Here is a 19,505-nt window from a genome sequence, read left to right as displayed (position 1 = left end):
CCTTGCCAAGAAAACAAATAGTACGATTTTAGTACAGACAAATTTCTACATAATAATGTAATTTATTTGTAATTAAAATTTAAATACAGATACAAAATTGTATTGTAAGCGAGAGTCCGTCGCAGAAGAATCTCGTTTTTTCAGTCAGGGGCTGGCATTAATATAAAGACGAATAAATCGAGCAATGACGATTGTACTATTGGAGACGCATTCTTCGCTGTCAGGTTCCGTGACTTCGCTCCTCCTGTGCTTTCTACTAGTCATAAGCTGACTTCAGCCGACTCGTAACAATCAACGGGAGGGGAGCGCAAAGTAGCCGAGTTGCTTCACAATTCTAGACTAAACGATGGACATTCGGCTGTGACAAACTACCACTCAGATCGCCAGGAGACGAATACCTCCTGAGTATGAAACCGTCGGACCACGGGCGACTCGATAGTGGTTCAGTCCAACTCCTGGTCGGTGGGGACGAAATGGGAGCAGAACCTATTTTTATTTTTTGAAAAGTTGGAATCGCAACAGCTGGACCCAGATTGATTGCAATAGCTGACACATGAGACAGCCTGGATGTCTTCAGGGTATGTGAACGAGATATGGAGAAAGTGATCTGTGCTACCCCTCTTCATAGTCAGTACAAGCATGGTCTGAACCGCCCACTATTGGCAATTTACTTCGTGATATGACGTGACAGCAAAGGAGAGTCTTCGTTATTGTGATAATCTCCTGCTTGCCGAAACTGTCTTAGAAGCCGGACGCCTAGACAGACCTACTCCACCAATCTTATGGAGAATTGTCTCAGTTAGGGCATCAATGCTACAGACTTACGTTTTCTAGCTGAGAGGCCATGGTCTACAGTTCATGCAGACTGCAGCCTCCTGAGTCGACCGATGTAACGAAGTGTTGGGTTTACTTCGAAACTCCCCGTGCACCGCTGCCGCAATCATGTCGGTGTGAGGTCGGTTATACTTTGCTATTTATCCGTTGAGGCTATCACTAGCAGATAGCTAGCAGATCATTCTTAGATCTTGTGGAAGCTTTGGAAGGGGCGTAGAATCTCAGCCGTAGATCAGCCTAGGCGGGCCATTCCTTTTCCAGAGAGGAGAGATGCTTATATTCACATATTAGATGTACTCTCAAGCACAGTCTGATTATAGTCGTGGTTAGCCCAAGTCTCTACTGGTCAACTTTTTCCCAACCAGTCTCGCTGCCACTCTCGCTAGCCCTCTCGACAGGAGATGCGTGGCCTTTTCGCAGGCCTAACATCCAACCCACTAATCCAGGGGGCGTCCACTGTCCGATCCAATGATAAGTCCGCGCGCCTCTTCCAGCGTATCTGACAGGCTTCTTCGCTGTCCGCTGTCCAAAAATATTCTTAGATGTGGGTTCCAAGGCATCAAGCAGCGCATTATGAAGCGCCCTAGCAGGCGATCCCCGTATGTAACCAGGTCCAGCTGAGGCTACCGGTTTTTGTTCAATGCTGTTGAGATATTGTGGTCCGTAAAGAGCCCGCTGTTGAACGCTCCAAGTGAGGACTTCGGTTCCTGCGATATGGCTATTGGGGGCCCGGTACTGTGGCCCAAGGTCGATATTCCCAAGTTTCAACTCCACCAAGTCAATATTGTGGTGCTGCAAAAGACTTAATTCCCTTCGCAGGGATGTCGCAAAGCCTGACAGAGCGCGGGCTGTGGCCACTTCAGGTCCAGCAAAAGGCGCTGAGAGGGATGAAGATATGGACGGGTATACAAGAATTATAGTGCTGTTGGTGTTGCGCAGGGTAAGAAGCGGTAGAAAGAGCTGGGTGGTTAAAATAGGCGAGAGAAGGCGTGTGTTAATAGTATCGACCCACGATGATGGTGGAATCGTAGCAACTGGTCCCGCTACGAACTTTGGCGAAGGGACTAGTATAAGTCCGCTCAACTGGCAGACATGCGGTGGCACTCCAGCCATGGGGGCGTGCGGTTGAGTAATCAGGCTGTGAATCTCATTCAAAGAAGAGTGTATCTCCGATGGCGATGACGGGAGCTGCAGAGGTTAGTATTCGACTGTTTCTGATTGAAGAGAAGTATGCAACTTACTGTTGTCAAATCTAGCCACAAAGGCCTGATGTCAGGGCGATTCTCTGCCCGAACAAGGTGTTCTTCTTCTGCAGACGACACAGTGATATAGACGATATACCCGCGGCGATCCAAATCCGCCGCTATTGACCTAGTCATCGGCTCATGCGGCGACCCAGCAACAGCTAAGCAGTGGTCAGCCTCGAGCGCAGGTGAGATAGTTTCCAAAAACCCCGCGGCTTACCTATTATCTCCTTCCGGGCACCATTAGCAGATCGCTTTGCCTTCCGTCGCTTGGTCCTCAACTTTTTATCACCAAGATACAGGACACCGGTCGTGCCCACGAACGCTAGGATAGCGGCGCTCCATGCTCGGTTCTGTATAACCCAGCTGTGCACGCGATCATATAGTGATTGCGGCCGCGATGAGAAATGACGAACTATTGGTGATGGCCTGACACTTGGAGGCAGCCATGATTGATGCGAAAGCGTATCTCGAACTGCGTCCGCAACGTGGTCGACGTGTCGGTCAATGGCCTCGGCCACAGAGTTCGCATATCTTCTTACGTCATGGGGAACGGACGCAAGCTGGACGAATATACAGTCGTTAGACCTCAGCTATAGCGCAATAGGGATAATGGAGGTACGCACATAGTCGAAAAAAAACTGATCGTCACTAGTCATTTCGACGGATCGCTAAGGTTGAGTGGGAAGTTGTCTGAAGAACAAAATTCTAGATCCCGATAAGACGACGATGCCTCAAACCCGCTCGCTCTTTCCCGGAAAGTCATCACATGACTCTGCTCTGTACTTGGTGGCTAAGGCTTCATGCAGTCTTAGGAGCACAGTACATGCGTATGATTAATGTTTTTAGTATGTGTTTGGGCAAATTTGAAAACCTCTTTTCCCATCTGAGTGTGATTTAGTAATCCTTGTATTGCAAATGTTCGTGTCAAAGCTACAGCAGAGTACTACCAGTGTTTGAACTATCTATATACTTCAGAGCACCACTCTGTTATGAAATTCAGATTCTTCGTCTACGGTCATAACTAATACTCATTACTTTAATATACCTCAGACTTACTATGCCTATATATAGCAAGGAGAATATAAAACAAAAGGACGGAATCTATGAAAATGAGAGACAGAAACGATGCCTCAGGTCGCGCAAGAGTCACGTGCTTAGCGGCAACCGTGTGCTGATGGATGCCTGGATTTATTAATAATTATCGCCATCTCGATAAAAAAGCATTTTGGTCAATATACACCTGTAGCGCTTTCTGGTAGCTTCTTGGGCCTCCGGCGTTTGCTTATTTCTTCGCGTACTCTGGACGATAACTCCAGTTGTGGCTTTGACACAGCATTATCGAGAGATGAACATCTCGTAGCTTCACAAGTGAGGCGTGGGGTCCTTGGGCAGTATTTCTCGTTCCCTCAATATTATATTCGGTTATTGGTTTAGTTGTCGGACCGGTCTCTCCAGACTTCATTATGCGTGAACTAGACCCGCTAGTGGGCGTGTACCAGCACGATAGGCATCGACCGAGGGAGTCGGAGGCCCTTTTAATCCTTCGAAAGATAGCTTCATTGGTAAGACCGATAATGCGCCGACGGTCATGGAGAGTTGGAACACTCTGCGAGTTCTTTCCACAGCAGCGGAACCTTCTTGGCCTTAATGTCAACGGTGGGGAGAAGATCTGTCTGCGCCTCCGACATGCCGGGGACCAGAGCCAGTTTCTACCGCTTGATCAGGTAGTAGACACCATGCTACACGAGTGAGTAGACTGAACATCTCTGGATCGCATATTTGCCTCGCTAACCTTACAGACTGTGCCATATTGTACACGGCCCACACAACCAACAGTTCCATGCCCTCTGGAACCAACTACGCGATGAACATACAGAACTCACCATGAAAGGCTACACCGGCGAAGGCTTTCTATCACATGGAAGGCGTTTGGGCGGAGCGAAGGTGCCTATTGATGAGGCTCGTAGGAGAGCCAGAGCTGCTGCAGAGCAGAGGCGAACTCTCTACGCCGGATCAGGCCAGCGAGTGGGAGGGACAGGTCCAGCGCGAGGAGCTGATATGCGAAAGGTCATAGCTGATGCAGCTCAAAGACGCATAGAAGTGACTCAGGGTTGTGCCTCCGGAGCTGACAACTCCACTGAGCTCGCGGAGGAGGCTTCCAGGAATGGCTTCCGAACAAAGGCCGAGGAAGATGATGCAAACGAACAAGCGATCATGCAGGTCTATATTGATTTAATTGAGGAAGAAGAAAGGGAGAAGTACGGACCATCGTATATCCCCCCAAGTCAGGATAACCCAGCAGGATCTCGAACAACCCTCACGCCTCCGCCGGTACCTGAACACAGCAAGCCAAGCCTGCCGGTTAGTGGACAAGACCCTGCCAGCCTTACAACGGATGACAGCTTGTATGCCGAATCTTGGACTTGTCCGGTTTGCACGCTGGAAAACCCATCCAACTTTCTGTGTTGCGATGCATGTGCATCCGAACGTCCTCGGCCTGTCATTTCCCGGTCGGTTTCTGGGCCCCCCAGCACGGCGAGGTCCAGCTCCACGACTACGCCCAGTAGAAATAAAGGCATTATCAATCGCACAGTCGGGCAGAGGTCTTTCAAAAATCGAAGAAGCGCTGTTGAATCCCTTTCCACCCTTGAGAAAAATGCTCAGAAAAAACCGCTGGGGTGGTTATGCAGTTCCTGCGGTAGTTTCATGGAAACAGAGTGGTGGACTTGTTCAAATTGCGGCAGGATGAAAGAAACTTCATGAGTTAGGATATGGGCATTGCAACAAATGTGTATTGTCAGTTCTTAGGGCTCATGTTTAGTTCTGGCATTTGGGCCGTACACTATGACTTACGAATTCACTTGAACTCGATTTGCATCTTAAGTAGCGTATAAATAACATATAATACTATTCATTTGGTCAATACATTATTTTAGCACTCTGGATAATAAAGTAACAACACCAAAGCAATTGGGGTGCTTATAGTAAGTAGTTACTACCTATGGTGGTGGTTAACTACCTCACCCCTGCCGCTTACTCAGCAGATTAAGCGACCTAAGTTAACCTAAGCTCCCGAGCTATGTCATTCAAATTTCTTTCACATCTCTTCAACTGCACTGCACCTGTTTTCCCAACCCACGACTCGGGAAAGCTAAAATAATGCCCGAGCAAAACAATTGAGCATATTAATTGAAGTTAATAGGTATGCCTACCCTTATATCAAAGAAATTGAATCAACCCGACAAGCCCGCCTCGGCGCAATCCACGAAACGCCAAAATGATGAGAACACTGTTCAAGAACCGATATTTTTAGGAAGAGCCGGAAGAGGTATGGCAGGGGACTTGAATAATAGAAGCTCCTGCCGTCGGTGCTTATAATGGTTCTACTGAATGGTGTTTCGCTTGGATTGCGCCTGGGATTCTGGTGGTTTTTTTGGGGTTGCTTAGTTGCTTGGTTGCCAGTTGCCCCTTCGCTTTTTTACGATTGTTCTGGGTTGAATCCTGGTGCTAACACTATTCAATATGAATATAGGCTCTATCGTGCGTTGTACGTTGTAGGTTCCGTGCCTCCATGGCTTGGTAGATACGTGTTCGTAATAGGTAGAATATACGTCGAATCAAACACATGGATTGTTCTCATTATAACTCCAGGATATATAACTTTTTTGTAGCCCCAGTCCTAAATACTTCTAGATGAAACGCCAGGCACATGCATTACAGATTCCGTCAAATGTACAAGAGTAGAAAAGACCTCACCTCTCGCATCAAGCGATGCTGGAAAAGACACGCTTCTTACCAGTTCCCGTTGTTCGCTGCTCTTCCTCCCAAGCCTGCTCATCAATGTAATCCTTTGTACCATGAGCTTTGACCTGCTCGCCAACGAACTGCAATGCAGAGAGATTGAAGCCCATTTCGTCCTTCTGGCGCGTAAGCACCCGACGAAGAGATGAGCGAATACTGTCAAGCATGGGCCGCATCAGCTTGCTGGCAACGATCTGGCGGTGATGCGTTTTAAGCATGAAGAACAGCACGCGGCATGTAAGAGGAACATTCCACTCCCTGCTAGCCCAAATATTTAAGAAGGTAAATAGGGCAGGGATTTTCGAGAAGGGGAGGACAAGAAGGGCGTCCTGCAGGGCGGCCGGGGGGATCTTTTGCACGACGTTGAGCAGGTGTTGCTCGGCGGAGATGTTGTTAAGGGCCATGTACAGTGGGTTGCGGGCGGGAGGTGCAGCGTTCGGGTTCTTCGCCTTTATGACGCGCCACTCGCGCATGACTTCGAGATCCTCCATTCCCAGATCGAGCGCTTCCATGATCTTCTCCCCGGCCATGAGGGTGTCGGTTGTCTGTTTCCCGGCATCCACGGCTTCGGCCTTTTCGCCGTCGGCGCCGCCTTCTTCTTCTTCAAGGGAGGCTGCGAGGTTGTTGTCGTAAATCTCTTCGAGCTCCTTTTCTCGTTCTTCTTCAAGGAATAGTTGCTCATCAGTTTGTTCCCATGTGCGGATACTCTTGTCGTGACTGGCGGTGACAATGAACTCGCCGGTGTGGCTGATTGCCATCGCCCAGATCTCGCCATGGTGGCCAGACAGCTTCTGGATGTGTTCGAATTTATCGCCGTCCCAGTACTTGATGACGCGGTCTTTGCTGACGCTGAAGAAGTTGTGACCGTTGCCTTCGTTGTTGCTGGGCACGAAAGCCACGGCCATAATGCTGTCTTCGTGCGCGAGGAATGACTTATGACAGTCACCAAAGTCCAGACCCCACAAACGGACTGTCTTGTCAGCTGAACATGTGACGATAAGTTTGCTGTCCCAAGAGATATCCATGTTTAGAACGGGTAGTTTATGGCCATAGAGGTTCAAGAAAAGCTTCAGCGAATCGTTGAAGAACACTTTGACGGTATTGTCGAGAAGTGCAACTGCCAGCAGGCGAGCATCGGGTGAAAACCGGACACTCAGGATATCATCTGAGACCTTCAGTGTCCTCGTATGAACCAACCTCAACCGCGGTGTTGTCCGTTTGGTACCAGGAATCTCCTCCTGCACGACCTGGAAATTCCAGAACTTCGCGGACTTATCTGCGCTGCCACTAACTAACGATTTGCCGTCGGGATGCACCTGCAAAGACCATACGGGCCCGTCATGTGCTTTGATCGTATCTAGTAGTGTTGACGAGGCAATGTCGAAGATTTCCAGCTCCCCGTCCTTGTTGCCAACCACGACAATCTTGTCACCCGGAAGGAAAGCCGAACATAGTGCATAACCACATTCTAGAGTTCGCAAGCAGTTTTGTGTCCGAACATTCCAGACCTTGAGACTCCCGTTGGAGGCAGAAGCCAGCATTCGGTCATCCGAACTCAAGGCGACGGATCTAATATCTGTGCGATGGCCTGGTATATCGATAGCCAGCGTTCGGTTGTACTCCACATCACCCTCGCTCTTGCTCTTCTTATTCAACGTGGTCACGCTGTAGGCCTCCAATTGATTGTTCGTAGTAGCAGCAAGGAGTTGAATCTTTCCGCTCGATTTGGTCCTTATCCAATCGAAAGACCTAACCTTACCGCCCGTCCTGACGATCGTGTGAGACACGAAGACTTCAGTAACAGGAGCGGTCGAAACATCATCCTCCGCCTTACCGTTCTCAGTTTTCTCCGCGGTCTCGCCCGTTTCTGCCGCACGCTGGGCTTCCTTCTCCTTTCTTCGCTTGCGCTTCCTTGCCAGACTTTTTTGGACTTCGGTCTCAGAACGGATGCGCCAAATTTCTACCGCCTTTTCTGAGCCATGGAAAGCCACATAGTCTGCTCGGGGGTGAAAGCTGATTCCAGTCGTTCGATCCTTTCCGTTGCGGTAGAATGATCCCCTATCAGCCAAGATCCTGCGATTCTCCGAACCGGTTTTCTCTTTGGAGATTTCAATCATCGCACCCTCGTCGATGGACCAGGCCTTCAGCTCGCCATCATTTCCGCCCGTTATACAGCCGCTCTGATCTGGGGCAAGACCCAGGCTCCAGCATTCCCCGTTTGACTGTGCAATATGGGTTTCAATGCAATGTTGTGATGCCAAATCCCAAACCTTGATCAATGCGTCCTTTCCGGTCGTGATTAAGAAACCGGCATGTTCGCTCAATCCAGCTTCATTCAACAGCTCGAGTGTTGGGACGAGGAAATGAAGAGAGGTGATTTGGTCTGTGTGCCCGCGCAGTTTAAACAATCCAACTTCTGAAATTAGATCCCAAAGAATGATATTGGTATCCCGCGAGCCACTTGCAAGGCGAACTCCGGCATTGTCGAACGCTAGTTGGGTAATAGCGGATTTGTGGCCATTGAAAGAGATCATCACCGTCTCGGTCCTTGAATCCCATAATCGAATACTGCCATCTTCGTAGCTAAATCAGAGAGAAAAGTGATGTCAGTATTGCTCCGGATCCAGATGCACTTGGTGAGCCCTTACCCAACGGCGAAAATATCCTCATCCGTCTTGCTCTGGGTAATGACAGTGACTTGCGCCCTGCACGCAGAATCTTTCCATCTCCCCAGCAATTCGCCCTTCTTTATATCCCAGCACAAAACCTCCTCTCCTGCGCCAACCACACTACGTCCAGCGCCTGTTTGACGTGAAATCCCGGCGATTGCATCGTCCCGCACCCAGATCGCATTCGACGATGCGGAGGTGATAACCCCGAAAGTTTTCGAGTGCTCGAATTTTCTGAAGGCCTTAATGTCAGCTAATATACCTTGCATATAAGAAATAACCAACTCCAGAACTCACAGATATGATTTCACCATGGTGAATCGCCGGTGCTTTGAGAAAAAATCTGGTGCACTGCTATCGATAGGTGCGGAAAAGCGGCCATAAAATATTACGGCGCGCAACAGCGACCAGACCTGCCACTCCCCACCGCCTCGTTGTGCCCCCGAGCTGGCGGACCAACCACCAAGAAACGTCACTCTGTCTATTAGGCAGGAGAGAGGAGAAGGAACTCAGACTTAATTCACAACTCTTTGCTGTGACTGTAACAATGCTTCTGTTGGACTATGAGAATGTTCTTATCCGGTCACTCCTGACGGAGCGGTTCTCTGGGTGTGTTCCTCCCCGCGTTTACTTCCCCTCGTTCTATACACATGTTCCTGAGCTGACAGCTCGCTGCTTCCAGAGCCCCGCCGGTGTCCATCGACCAGATCGTCTCGGATTTCGACGGTGTCACATTCCATTTATCGACCCCGGAGGTCAAAACAAAGATTCTCATCTCCCTCAATGTGAAATGTTTCCGAGAACTGGTGCAGTATGGTGCCCAACAGGTTCTGGAAAGGGAATACGGCCCCTACATTGTCGCCCCCGAGCCAGGCTACGACTTTTCCGTCTTGATCGACTTGGAGAACCTTCCCGATGACCAAACAGCGCGAGAGGACCTCATCACACGACTAGCTTTGCTGAAGCGCAACGCAATGGCCGCTCCGTTCGAGAAGGCGTTCGATGAGTTCGCGCAGCTGGCGGAGGAAGCTTCAAAGTACACTTCGGAGGCTGCGCCAGCGGGTGTTGCGGAGGGAGGCGAAGTCATGGCGATTCATTATCGGGAAGAAGAGGCAATTTATATCAAGGCTAGTCATGATCGAGTGACTGTGATCTTCAGCACGGTCTTCAGGGAGGAGACAGACCGTATTTTCGGCAAGGTCTTCCTACAAGAGTTCGTCGATGCCCGACGACGTGTAGCGACCTTGCAAAATGCGCCTCAAGTCCTTTTCCGCAACGACCCTCCGCTCGAACTGGCTGGCGTTCCTGGTCTACAGGACGCTGGTGACGGCAAGATCAGTTACATCACATTTGGTATGAGCTCTCTCAACGTCTGAAATTGTCCCGATGACTGACTGGAGACAGTTCTCTTCCCTCGTCATTTAACACCGCAGCGACGTCAAGAAAATATCTCACACATCCAGACCTTCCGCGACTATTTCCACTACCACATCAAAGCATCTAAGGTGAAATACCTGCTCTTACATAAATAGCATCTTGCTGATGGTCTGATAAAGGCATACATCCACACTCGAATGCGCAAGCGAACTGCCGACTTTCTCCAGGGTACGTTTTGGTTCAATTTTAGTTGCCTGTGTTTCAACTAACCAAAGATAGTCCTCAACCGAGCAAGACCTGAGAACGAGGAGCGAGAAAGGAAGACGGCGAGCGGACGCACTTTCCGAGTTCAGGGATAGGAATATACTGGAGACATTGCCTGTGTTCAAATGTACATTGCAGCCTGAAGCACAGAAACGGGGTACTGTGACAATCTAATAGACGATGGGCTATTTCAAAGATTGCAAGCTGCAATAATATTGCGGTTCTATTCCATGCTCTTTCTGAAATAAGTGTAGATCCTGCTCGATCAAGGCTATATTGCGACGAAAAGGCCGACGGTCCACTAGGAATAAGATGGAGAGCAGTCAACCAGATTGACGACATTCTGCAATAAGGTTAAATGGACTTTGGCCCTTTACCTTGATATGCTGGACAATGCGTCTTTCAGAAGATGTCTAGCTCTGGCTGGTCTTGACAATAGCACCCTTGCCCATAACGTTGGATACAATAGTTCCCCCCGCACCGAGCGTTTCTTTTCTTGGTCCTCCAATTCGCCTAAAACTAATTTTCCTCGGCCCTTTTTCCCCGGAGCTTATCAGGTTACCATTGCAGTCCAGTCCCAGATTAAAGAACGTGGCCCAACCTTTGTCTCAAGTATGCCGTCCGATAGACGAATCAAAATGCATGACCGATGTGACAGCTTGTTGGCTATAGCCTAAAGGGATTGGCAGTTTCAAACCGAATATCGAATGCATACGGAAGAACAAAGAGCGAGCTGGATTCTAGCTGGCTCGAGGACGGGTATAGCCCCGCTAAAAAGCAAGCTCGGCTGAATTTCAGCCATACAGCCGAATTGTTGGCTTGCCCCCTGGCACGCTGCTGACATATTTGATCCCTCGCTAGCTCACTTCTCCTGCATCTCGCAAAAATCTCGGGGTCTCAACGGTGGGATCAGCGTCTTCCTTCCTGTGACTCGAGACTTGAGAATTGACCGACAGCGAGATTAGCAGGATCTTCTATTGGACAGCCTGGCCCAGCGCAATGGTTCAGAGTGGCACGGTTCCCGCATCGCTGCGTACAGTCTACACCTCCTTGAAAGACGGCGAGGCATTGGATCCCCGTCTAAGCGACGACTCTCACTGTTCTCTTCTGTGCCTTAGCAGGTCTCGGCAATTTCTGGGTAGTCCAAGTATCTCTGACCGAACCGAAGATTCAAAATGCGAGATCTTTGCGAGAACTGTGTGCGAAGATCCCTTGATATCCGGCGTGCTATGAGCCTCGCCAGTTTAACAGTAATATTACTAAACGGTTTGCGCCGCCAACAGGAGACCATTCTGGAGCATCTTGACTTGGTTGCTGATGCGGTTGCCAGTTGCTTAGTCTGCTGCAGCCTGCATAATTGCTTTTAAACATCACGCTTGCTCATCGACCGCGTCCTGCCACCGGCCCTAGCCAGAAAAATAGGACTAACCATCTAGGTCACATCAAGCTGGATGTGACTTGAGTCACGCTACGTAGCAAATGTTGCATTCCTTGTCCATGTTCATATAGGTTATACCTTGCAGCCTGCCTGCTCTAACGCATCCGCGGACTACTCAAAGGTCTAGACTGCAACGGGGGCACGATAGGCTACACTTTGTTGCTGATTCTATATACTATTGACTCGGGGATCGGTCACCCAGGTCCCATGGTCTTCCAATGACAGTGTTGGGCAAAAGCCAGGAATCCTTCCAGCTTTGGCGAATGGTCTGGAAGTCTTTTTTTTGCTTTTGCATCCACATAAATAAGGCCCTTCCGGGCCCACGGGTCTGGTAAACTAGCTGACGAGTTTATCACTCGCTCGTGGATCATCATCGCAGCCAAGAATGAGACCTGTCAAACCCTAGAGCTTTCTGTTCCTGTCATCCGAAACCTCAACAGTATCACTATCTACAAACATTTCCTGAAGTTGACGAGGCATCTACCGGTCTCTATCACTTTTTTTTTTCTTCTTCTTTTTCTTCTTTTTTTTGTTTGTTGACTTGTAAGTATTGTACCGCCGTACCTCCCGGTCCAGTCCGTCGGCCTTGCCCTAATCTACCTCTCAGTATATAAAGTCGGCACCCGGAATCGAGCACCTTTTCATATCGTTTCACCTATGATCATCCTGTTGCTTACGAAACTATAACCTATCTGCGACCTCCAACGGTTTCGTACGACAGCTAGAGGCATCTCTTGTGCGACATTACTCAATCTTTACACGGACTCAAAAGTCCTTGCCCTTTGCTTAGGGCTCGGCCGCTCGGCGTACCTGGCCGGGAAATCACTGCCAATATCAATTGCAACTCCGATAGGGACATAAAGCTCGGCAAACCGACGTCAGAGAATATTCAGTCTGCCTTCGAATGCCGGCGGTGCAAGTCCTCAATGACGGACTGGATTCGACTTTTACCCCCCGAAGTAGTCCTACAGATACTATCAAATCTTTCCTTCAATGACCTACTTGCATTCGGTGCTACCAGTCGTATGAACAACGAATATCACATAGCTAGTCTTAGACGCTTAAGACTAGGCGTATTTGAGAAACGAGTGCATTCGATAATATCTCTGCTTCAGGCGGGATGGGCTAGCCCTGAACAACTGGGCAGTGCCTGGGTGGATAACGAGACCGAGCACAACTATACGATTTCCATCGTCCAGCACCAAAAAAGGGCGATAAAACAATGGCCATTGCGCAGAGACCTTCGTCAGATTATCAACCCGGACCAACAAATCCTGACGCAGCATGACAGACCTCAGACACAAGAACGAATGATCCGCCTACAAAACCAGATATTTGCCAGAGTTCTGCAGCGATACGGACGTTCGCTACGAAACCTCGAGTTCATGGCATATGATCTTAACCTAGAGGGCGCAACTGCGCTGGGGTCGTATTGCCAACATACTCTCCGCTCACTCGCTCTGAGATTCGAGCACCCGCATATCCGAGATGGAGTGATGCGTCCAAGTATATGGCTGCATCCTGCCCCTGCTAACGAGGGATGGAACTCGTTGATTGGAGTTGGTAGGACAAAGAATATCGGACTATGTAATCTCGAGTGCTTGATCTTGGAGCGAGCAGGGATAACACCGTGGCAACTGATGATGCTCGTGAAGAGGAACCCTAGCTTGACGACCCTAAAGCTGAGGACTTGTCGAGGCGCGACACCTGAATTCCTCTACTGGCTCGGCGGTTTAAACAGCGACTTGGATGATTCCGAAACTCGGCTTGATGGTCCAGCGCCTGGAGCAGACCTTGAAGTTCTTGCATTGGAGCATTGCCATCGACTACTGGAGCACCCCATTGACGAATGCAACCATCAGTCGTACGGAGAGCTGGACTCCGGTTTCGAATGGGTGAGAAGTCTGAGTAATCTTCGGGTGAGTTCGCATTCGATCATTCTCTCCTTTCGTAGGCCGGTCATTGAAGTTGGTTATTGACGTTTGCTGCAGTCATTATCATTTAGCGAAAGCACACATATCCCATCAAAGCTGATCGATCGAGCAAACAAGATCATCTGGAAGATTCCAGAAGTCATCCTGCCCTATGACCCCTATGATGGAAACACACCCATTGCAGTGGATCCGAGGTGGAAGTGATCTCATGTTAGCAGTGATCCTGCTCAGAGGACTGCTGCCACGGATGGGACGATATTCCACCTAGAACAAGATCGATATAATAAAGGTGCATAGAGAAATAAGTCCATAGCGCTGTTGTTATTGGCCCCTGATGTCGCTTTTTCCTAGCTGTCTCAAGTGTATTGTGTGCGTGGTGAGGAGGGTTATGTGAAATGCGCAGATTATTATTCACAACAAGCGAATTACACAGGACCAAGAACCTTCCTTCCATGAAGCCCGAAATTGAGAGCCTTGGCTGGATTTATTGACTTCTGCATCCAGCTGGTGTTCTTGTGGATGCTCTATTAGAGGAAGGACTTACTGTGTTCAAGGTGCCTGCCACCCTTTCCGGTCACAACAAGCAGACTATTCTTCACTGTACTTGTCCTATTCACTAATTTGCAAACTCATTGTTCCTTCTGAGGTCTTGACAGCGCATTCAAGTGTTTATGAATCTCTCCTCTTGCTTTTCGTTTTACAGCCTCTCAAAACCGTCAGTGAAGTCAGCCGAGTCAACTAAAGCCACCCGTTAACCACCATGGGCAGCAACAGATCCTACTCTCATTTCTGGGACCTCACTCTACGTAAATTCTTCCCCAAACGCGAATCTCTTTCTGGAACGACAACAGGCTCTCGCTCTCAGTCGAGCTGGGGTGGCCCTGGATCCTCCCCTACTGACGAACACACTGATGGATTTTATAAGTACTCACAAGAGGTTCTCGAACAAGAGAAGCACGATGGGTTTCGGTTGCGGTCATCGGACAGTACAGCAGGCTCATACGCGTCTGCAGTAAGTTGAGCGGAGCGAACATTGGGCTAATACCGCAATGGCTAACAAGTTAGCTCATGGGCCCGAGTGATCGTCCTCCGCTTCCCTACACAGTGAGCGCGCCAGATTGGAATATCTTCTCCCCGTACGTCAAATATCTGGATGAACTCGAGAATGACAGCGTTTGCGACTGGCTTGGTAGCGTCCTATCTGTATGGACTGGTGTATACGCAGTCTCAAAGGTCGTCGTGATGGCTTTCATGCATTATGGGGTTGAGGTAGGCAACCAGCTCAATACGCTCCCTTCAGATGCTGACGAAGGGGTCCGGTTTATTAGTTGGAAGACACCCCCGACGGCATCTTGGCTCACACGAAACGCGCCGAAGAACTGGTAGTCTCTAATTCAATCATAGACCTGATCGATAACACAGAAAGCTTATACTATGCTGTATATGCAAGACTCATCATGGAGATTGCCGCCGCCGACCTATGTGCTTCATTTACTTTAGAAGTTCGTCGACTGGCCACCAACAGCACTTTCATCCTTCCCGAACCCAGACAGCTATGCAAAATCCTCTTCAATTGCAAACAGGCTCTGGATGGATCTACTATTTGCGTCAACCTCAACAAGGAACTCGTCCGGCAACATCAGTTGGACTTTATTCGTCGCGCATCTGACAAAATTCAGGACGCGGGTTTCGTTCTGGACGATCTCATAGGGTACCGCCAACATGCTATCAAAATTGTCAGCGACAAGTCATCCAACTTTCGCCAGAAATGGGGTAAAGCATCCGTGCTGTACGAGATGCCGCCGGAGAATGTCTTAGCTCTCCAGTCTGAGAAATATCTTTCTCTGAGCCCCAAGCCGGCGGTGCAGCAGGTAGTTCCCTTGTTGAGACTTCCTTTTATCGAACCAGATACTATCCCTACGTCTATCCGAGAACGCGACATTATTATGGACAATCGCCAGGCCACTCTGGCGAAGTTGGAAGGCAAATGTGTCGGAGAAGCGCGTCGTACGGAGGGCCGGCGCCGCCTGATCGATCTCGTCCGCGAGAGGAAGTGCATATGCCGTTCTGTATGCATTTGTGCTCATGACTGCACCCAAGACGTGGAGCGTCATTGCCCCTGTTCTGAGCGATTGCTGAGTCTGATGGTCGCAAAACGCCGAAACAGCGTTGGTCCTCTCCCTTTTGGTCCCCGATGTAGTGCCCTTGCGAAAGCGATATTCCATGGAATCGCATCTGTCCGGCCCGATGCTGATGACATAGAGCTTACAGCGGAGATTGATCGCGCAACCATGATCTTCATAGAAGAGGTTCGGAAGCAGCGGTCCGCCAACATCTTCTCACACGGCGCTGGAATCTGAACAGACAAGACGATATCGTATTGCTGATAAGCCAGGTGATAATGTTGTGGAGGATAGTGGATCGGCACTGAGTGGGTTCGTTTCTTGTGGAAAGCGTCATAACTTTGACAACGATACTGCGGGCGAGATTGGTCGAGTCAATGAGAAGGCTGTCGGTGTCCCATCTACGATCAAAAGTCCATTTACAAATATGTTCATAATCCCATGTTGCTTAGGCTGGCCCTAAATTCCAGTACTTTTTGCTGATGAACTCTGACACAGTTCAAAGTGGAGAAAACGGTCTCTTGTCAGCTGTGCTAGTGAGCAGTGAGCACAGACTGGCAAGACACTAGATAAACGCCGCCCGTAGTCCACAATCTACAGAGTAGAACACAGACTATCCAACAGAGATCGCATGCAGGCATTTTTAGCGACTATCACTGGCTCAAAAAGCTGGGCGATGGGTCGGGCTAAAACAGCGTCATCTGTCAACCTTTTCTTCCAGAGAGCCGCCCTTCCGACAACGAACCTCCCCAAGGCTCTCCCGGATAAAGAATCAACCTCCCACCCTTCCCACCGTTAGCTTATCTCTAGCCACATATTGATTGTTGTGGAGAGTGCGCTTCGGGGAGAAAGAGCCTGTGCTATACTCGGAAACAAATAGACAACATCCTCTCTTGCGGGCATGGTGCCTAGGATTCCTGGGACTCCCTCCGCAGTATCGTCGTCCTCCTCGTCGCTGTTGCGTGCATCAGCGACCTCATCGCTCCCGATCGACCCACGGTGGAGCTGGGGTCTCAAGAAGACCCTGGTGCGGCGCTATCATCGCGCCGTTTGGCCGTCCTACGGAATCACCACCCCTGTTCCCGATCGCAGCCCGCATTTCCCCATACTCAAATCGCCATTCTACTTCCAGACGGGCTACGCGCTGTGTGCCAAACGAACATCCCGTCCTTTTCCACCGCCTTTTCTGTCTCCGCCATCTCACTCATTCTCCGATCCGCTGACGACACACTACCACAGTCAGGATAAGAGGCTGTCCGTCAAAGGGGAGCTGATTCGCGGCTTAAATAACGGTGATGACGCAGTATTGGTTACCGAGAATTTCCTGGGGGTGAATGACGGAGTAGGCGCGTGGGCGACAAAACCGCGAGGCCATGCTGCGTATGTGCTATTGCTTATGACCTATATGCTAAGTTTAACCGCACTAATCACGTTGTACAGACTGTGGTCCAGGCTTATACTACATTTCTGGGCTCTGGAGGTCGAGCGGATACCCAGTCCAGATGCCGCTATTGACCCGATTGCATACCTACAACGAGCCTACGAAGAGACGACACAAGCTACAACATCTCCGAGCGAATGGTTCGGCACGACGACGTCGGTAACCGCCCTCTTGCACAAAACGTTAGATGGCAGCGGCACCGAGAAGCCATTACTATACGTGACGAATATAGGGGACTGCAAGGTCTTGGTTATCCGGCCTAGCGAGAAGAAGGTCATTTTCCGAACAGAGGAACAATGGCACTGGTTTGACTGTCCGATGCAGCTGGGGACAAATAGCATGGACACGCCACAAAAAGACGCAGTGCTGTCGCTAGTCGACCTGGAGGAGGGCGATATAGTTCTCGCGGTCTCTGACGGAGTGCTAGATAATCTTTGGGAGCATGAGGTCCTATCAATCACGCTGGAGGGTCTCGATAAATGGGAACATGGCCGATACAATGACAAGGAGCTCGAGTGGGCACCACCGGCAGTGCTGGCGGAAGAGCAAATGGTGTTCCTGGCGAGGGAGCTACTCAAGTCTGCGCTTGCGGTGGCTCAGGATCCGTTTGCCGAGAGTCCTTATATGGAGAAGGCGGTTGAAGAGGGTTTGGCTATTCAGGGTGGTGAGTCTGACTACATATTTGACTCATCAGAACCATCGTCTGACTATTTTCGATAGGAAAGATGGACGATATCAGTGTGGTTATTGGAATGTGCAGGAGGCGTATCGGCGAAGCAGAAACGAGCCATACGAGGTTGGCTGAGAATCAGCCGGCTGGTTGACTTTTGTTCAATTTAACGTGATACGAATTCGAAGACATTGCATTTGTTGGTATATGGAGGACGGCAACAATAATCGAGTGTTGCATTTGCATGGTCTGGCGGTCTGGACATATTTGTCGGTACTCGGGAGTTTTATAACATATTAATGATTTACCAGAGCCTCGGGGCATCATCAATTTATACGTCAATCTTTCAATTCGTACAGCTCTCTAGATAGTGCGCACGGACCATACGATATCAGGTTTGTTCCGCCCGGCAGAAAAAAGATGGAATGACAAAAAATTCCGATGGGGAACAAAGCTCAATCTAGTCATTAATCTACAAATTTACAAGAACAGTCAAGATGAGGGCAAAGCGCTCGAAGAAGTATCGCAAGCTTATGCACCAGTATGAACTGGCTTTCGGCTTTCGCGAGCCGTACCAGGTTCTCGGTATGTGTACCTCCTTCCCGCGGCATCAGGTAGCGAAGGAACAACTATTTCTAACATACAGTTTCATGTGTATAGTCGATTCGAATCTACTTCGCGCAGTACATTCATTCAAAATGGACTTAATACCTGCTCTGGAACGGACATTACAGGGTCAGGTCAAGCCATGTACGTTCTGCGTTGCTTGCCTCCACATACGATTGCGTGAACTGACATCTCCGGCAGTATTAACAAAATGTTCACTCGCATCGATAATGGCTGGCCAGCCAACGAATCCACGAACGAACAATCCCATCCGTCCCGACTTCCTTCCCCCACCAACAACCCTCCCTCTCCGTCACTGTTCGCACAACGAAGACTCCACACCCATCGACGAAACAAGCTGTCTGCTCTCCCTCCTCTCGCCTCTCTCCGACGTCAAGCGGAACAAAGAACACTATATCCTCGCGACGGCCGACCCGCCAGCCCCAAAGTCTAATTCGGCTACGCAGCAAGAGATAGGGAAGAAGCGTAAACGGGATGCCGATGATGGATTACAGGCGTTGAAACGTGCGCAGGCGCTTCGACGCGGTGCGCGCTCTATACCCGGTGTGCCGATCGTGTATGTTAAGCGGTCTGTGATGATATTAGAGCCGATGAGTGCACCTTCTGAGGGTATTAGGGAGGGGGTTGAGGAGGATAAACTCCGGACGGGGTTGACTGATCAGAGTGTGCAGAAGAGTGGTGGCCCAGATGGTGGGGAGAAGAAGAAGAAGAGGGAACCGAAGAAAGCGAAGGGGCCGAATCCGTTGAGCGTGAAGAAGCCGAAGAAGAGGGTTGAACAGAAAGCTACGGCAGAGAGGGAACGGCCACGTGATGAGGCTGAGAAACGGGACTCTGAGAAAGCAGCAGAGGACGGAGAGGCTGCGCCAAAGCCAAAGAGGAGACGGCGACACCATAAAGGCGCGAAGCAGGGCGACTCCGGTGGAGATGAGACTGAGGCGATAGCTACCGCGCCTATTGAAGCGACGGACCAATAGTCGATGTGCCATATCAAAATAACCTTTCTTCCTGTTCAACTTTTCGAATCGGTATGGCGTTTGGTTGGGTGAAGCAGAATCAGTATCAGATACAGCAAATAGTATC

At 49.7% G+C, this 19,505-nt stretch overlaps 9 protein-coding genes across 9 annotated transcripts, besides 1 other annotated feature; 6 read left to right on the top strand and 3 right to left on the bottom strand.

Annotated features, from left to right (window-relative positions):
* Window positions 1-19,505: part of a sequence feature (contig 1.6 484..266891(-1)) that runs on past both edges of the window.
* Window positions 376-846, bottom strand: ANIA_11266 (uncharacterized protein; the record flags this gene model as incomplete). The annotated part of the gene is made up of 2 exons (XM_050610986.1): window positions 376-486; window positions 826-846. The coding sequence occupies 2 exons, from the start codon at window positions 844-846 to the stop codon at window positions 376-378; spliced, it is 132 nt and encodes a 43-aa protein (XP_050469261.1).
* On the bottom strand, window positions 1,120-2,737 carry ANIA_00303 (DUF1776 domain-containing protein; the record flags this gene model as incomplete). The annotated part of the gene is made up of 4 exons (XM_652815.2): window positions 1,120-2,022; window positions 2,076-2,239; window positions 2,299-2,641; window positions 2,705-2,737. 4 exons carry the CDS (start codon window positions 2,735-2,737, stop codon window positions 1,174-1,176), a joined length of 1,389 nt encoding a protein of 462 aa, XP_657907.1. The 3' UTR covers window positions 1,120-1,173.
* ANIA_00304 (metalloendopeptidase WSS1) lies at window positions 3,429-4,648 on the top strand (the record flags this gene model as incomplete). Its single annotated transcript, XM_652816.2, has 3 exons — window positions 3,429-3,828; window positions 3,881-4,442; window positions 4,484-4,648. The coding sequence occupies exons 1-3, from the start codon at window positions 3,545-3,547 to the stop codon at window positions 4,646-4,648; spliced, it is 1,011 nt and encodes a 336-aa protein (XP_657908.1). The 5' UTR covers window positions 3,429-3,544.
* Window positions 5,708-8,865, bottom strand: ANIA_00305 (snoRNA-binding rRNA-processing protein DIP2; the record flags this gene model as incomplete). Its single annotated transcript, XM_652817.2, has 3 exons — window positions 5,708-8,465; window positions 8,531-8,785; window positions 8,849-8,865. 3 exons carry the CDS (start codon window positions 8,863-8,865, stop codon window positions 5,846-5,848), a joined length of 2,892 nt encoding a protein of 963 aa, XP_657909.1. The 3' UTR covers window positions 5,708-5,845.
* Window positions 9,050-10,421, top strand: ANIA_00306 (actin-related protein 2/3 complex subunit 2). The gene is made up of 5 exons (XM_652818.2): window positions 9,050-9,160; window positions 9,234-9,904; window positions 9,956-10,056; window positions 10,108-10,156; window positions 10,208-10,421. The coding sequence occupies exons 1-5, from the start codon at window positions 9,099-9,101 to the stop codon at window positions 10,285-10,287; spliced, it is 963 nt and encodes a 320-aa protein (XP_657910.1). The 5' UTR covers window positions 9,050-9,098; the 3' UTR covers window positions 10,288-10,421.
* On the top strand, window positions 12,557-13,768 carry ANIA_00307 (F-box protein; the record flags this gene model as incomplete). Its single annotated transcript, XM_652819.1, has 2 exons — window positions 12,557-13,549; window positions 13,622-13,768. The coding sequence occupies 2 exons, from the start codon at window positions 12,557-12,559 to the stop codon at window positions 13,766-13,768; spliced, it is 1,140 nt and encodes a 379-aa protein (XP_657911.1).
* On the top strand, window positions 14,325-15,924 carry ANIA_10065 (uncharacterized protein; the record flags this gene model as incomplete). Its single annotated transcript, XM_050610985.1, has 3 exons — window positions 14,325-14,576; window positions 14,630-14,833; window positions 14,893-15,924. The coding sequence occupies 3 exons, from the start codon at window positions 14,325-14,327 to the stop codon at window positions 15,922-15,924; spliced, it is 1,488 nt and encodes a 495-aa protein (XP_050469260.1).
* ANIA_10064 (uncharacterized protein) lies at window positions 16,450-17,848 on the top strand (the record flags this gene model as incomplete). The annotated part of the gene is made up of 2 exons (XM_050610984.1): window positions 16,450-17,067; window positions 17,128-17,848. The coding sequence occupies exons 1-2, from the start codon at window positions 16,589-16,591 to the stop codon at window positions 17,846-17,848; spliced, it is 1,200 nt and encodes a 399-aa protein (XP_050469259.1). The 5' UTR covers window positions 16,450-16,588.
* Window positions 18,290-19,399, top strand: ANIA_10052 (rRNA-binding ribosome biosynthesis protein UTP23; the record flags this gene model as incomplete). Its single annotated transcript, XM_652820.2, has 3 exons — window positions 18,290-18,383; window positions 18,459-18,548; window positions 18,606-19,399. Exons 1-3 carry the CDS (start codon window positions 18,296-18,298, stop codon window positions 19,397-19,399), a joined length of 972 nt encoding a protein of 323 aa, XP_657912.2. The 5' UTR covers window positions 18,290-18,295.

Source organism: Aspergillus nidulans, chromosome VIII (genome assembly GCF_000011425.1).
Source record: "Aspergillus nidulans FGSC A4 chromosome VIII".
Lineage (NCBI taxonomy): Eukaryota > Fungi > Ascomycota > Eurotiomycetes > Eurotiales > Aspergillaceae > Aspergillus > Aspergillus nidulans.
The sequence above is the reverse complement of the archived record's forward strand: the minus strand, read 5'-3'. Positions and strand labels throughout refer to the sequence as shown.

Excerpts from the sequence above, each read along its gene's own strand:
- ANIA_00306 (XM_652818.2), top strand. The coding sequence starts at position 9,099 with ATGCTTCTGTTGGACTATGAGAATGTTCTTATCCGGTCACTCCTGACG. Across the intron at positions 9,905-9,955 it reads GATCAGTTACATCACATTTG|TTCTCTTCCCTCGTCATTTA; the intron begins GTATGAGCTCTC and ends GACTGGAGACAG. Across the intron at positions 10,157-10,207 it reads AACTGCCGACTTTCTCCAGG|TCCTCAACCGAGCAAGACCT; the intron begins GTACGTTTTGGT and ends AACCAAAGATAG.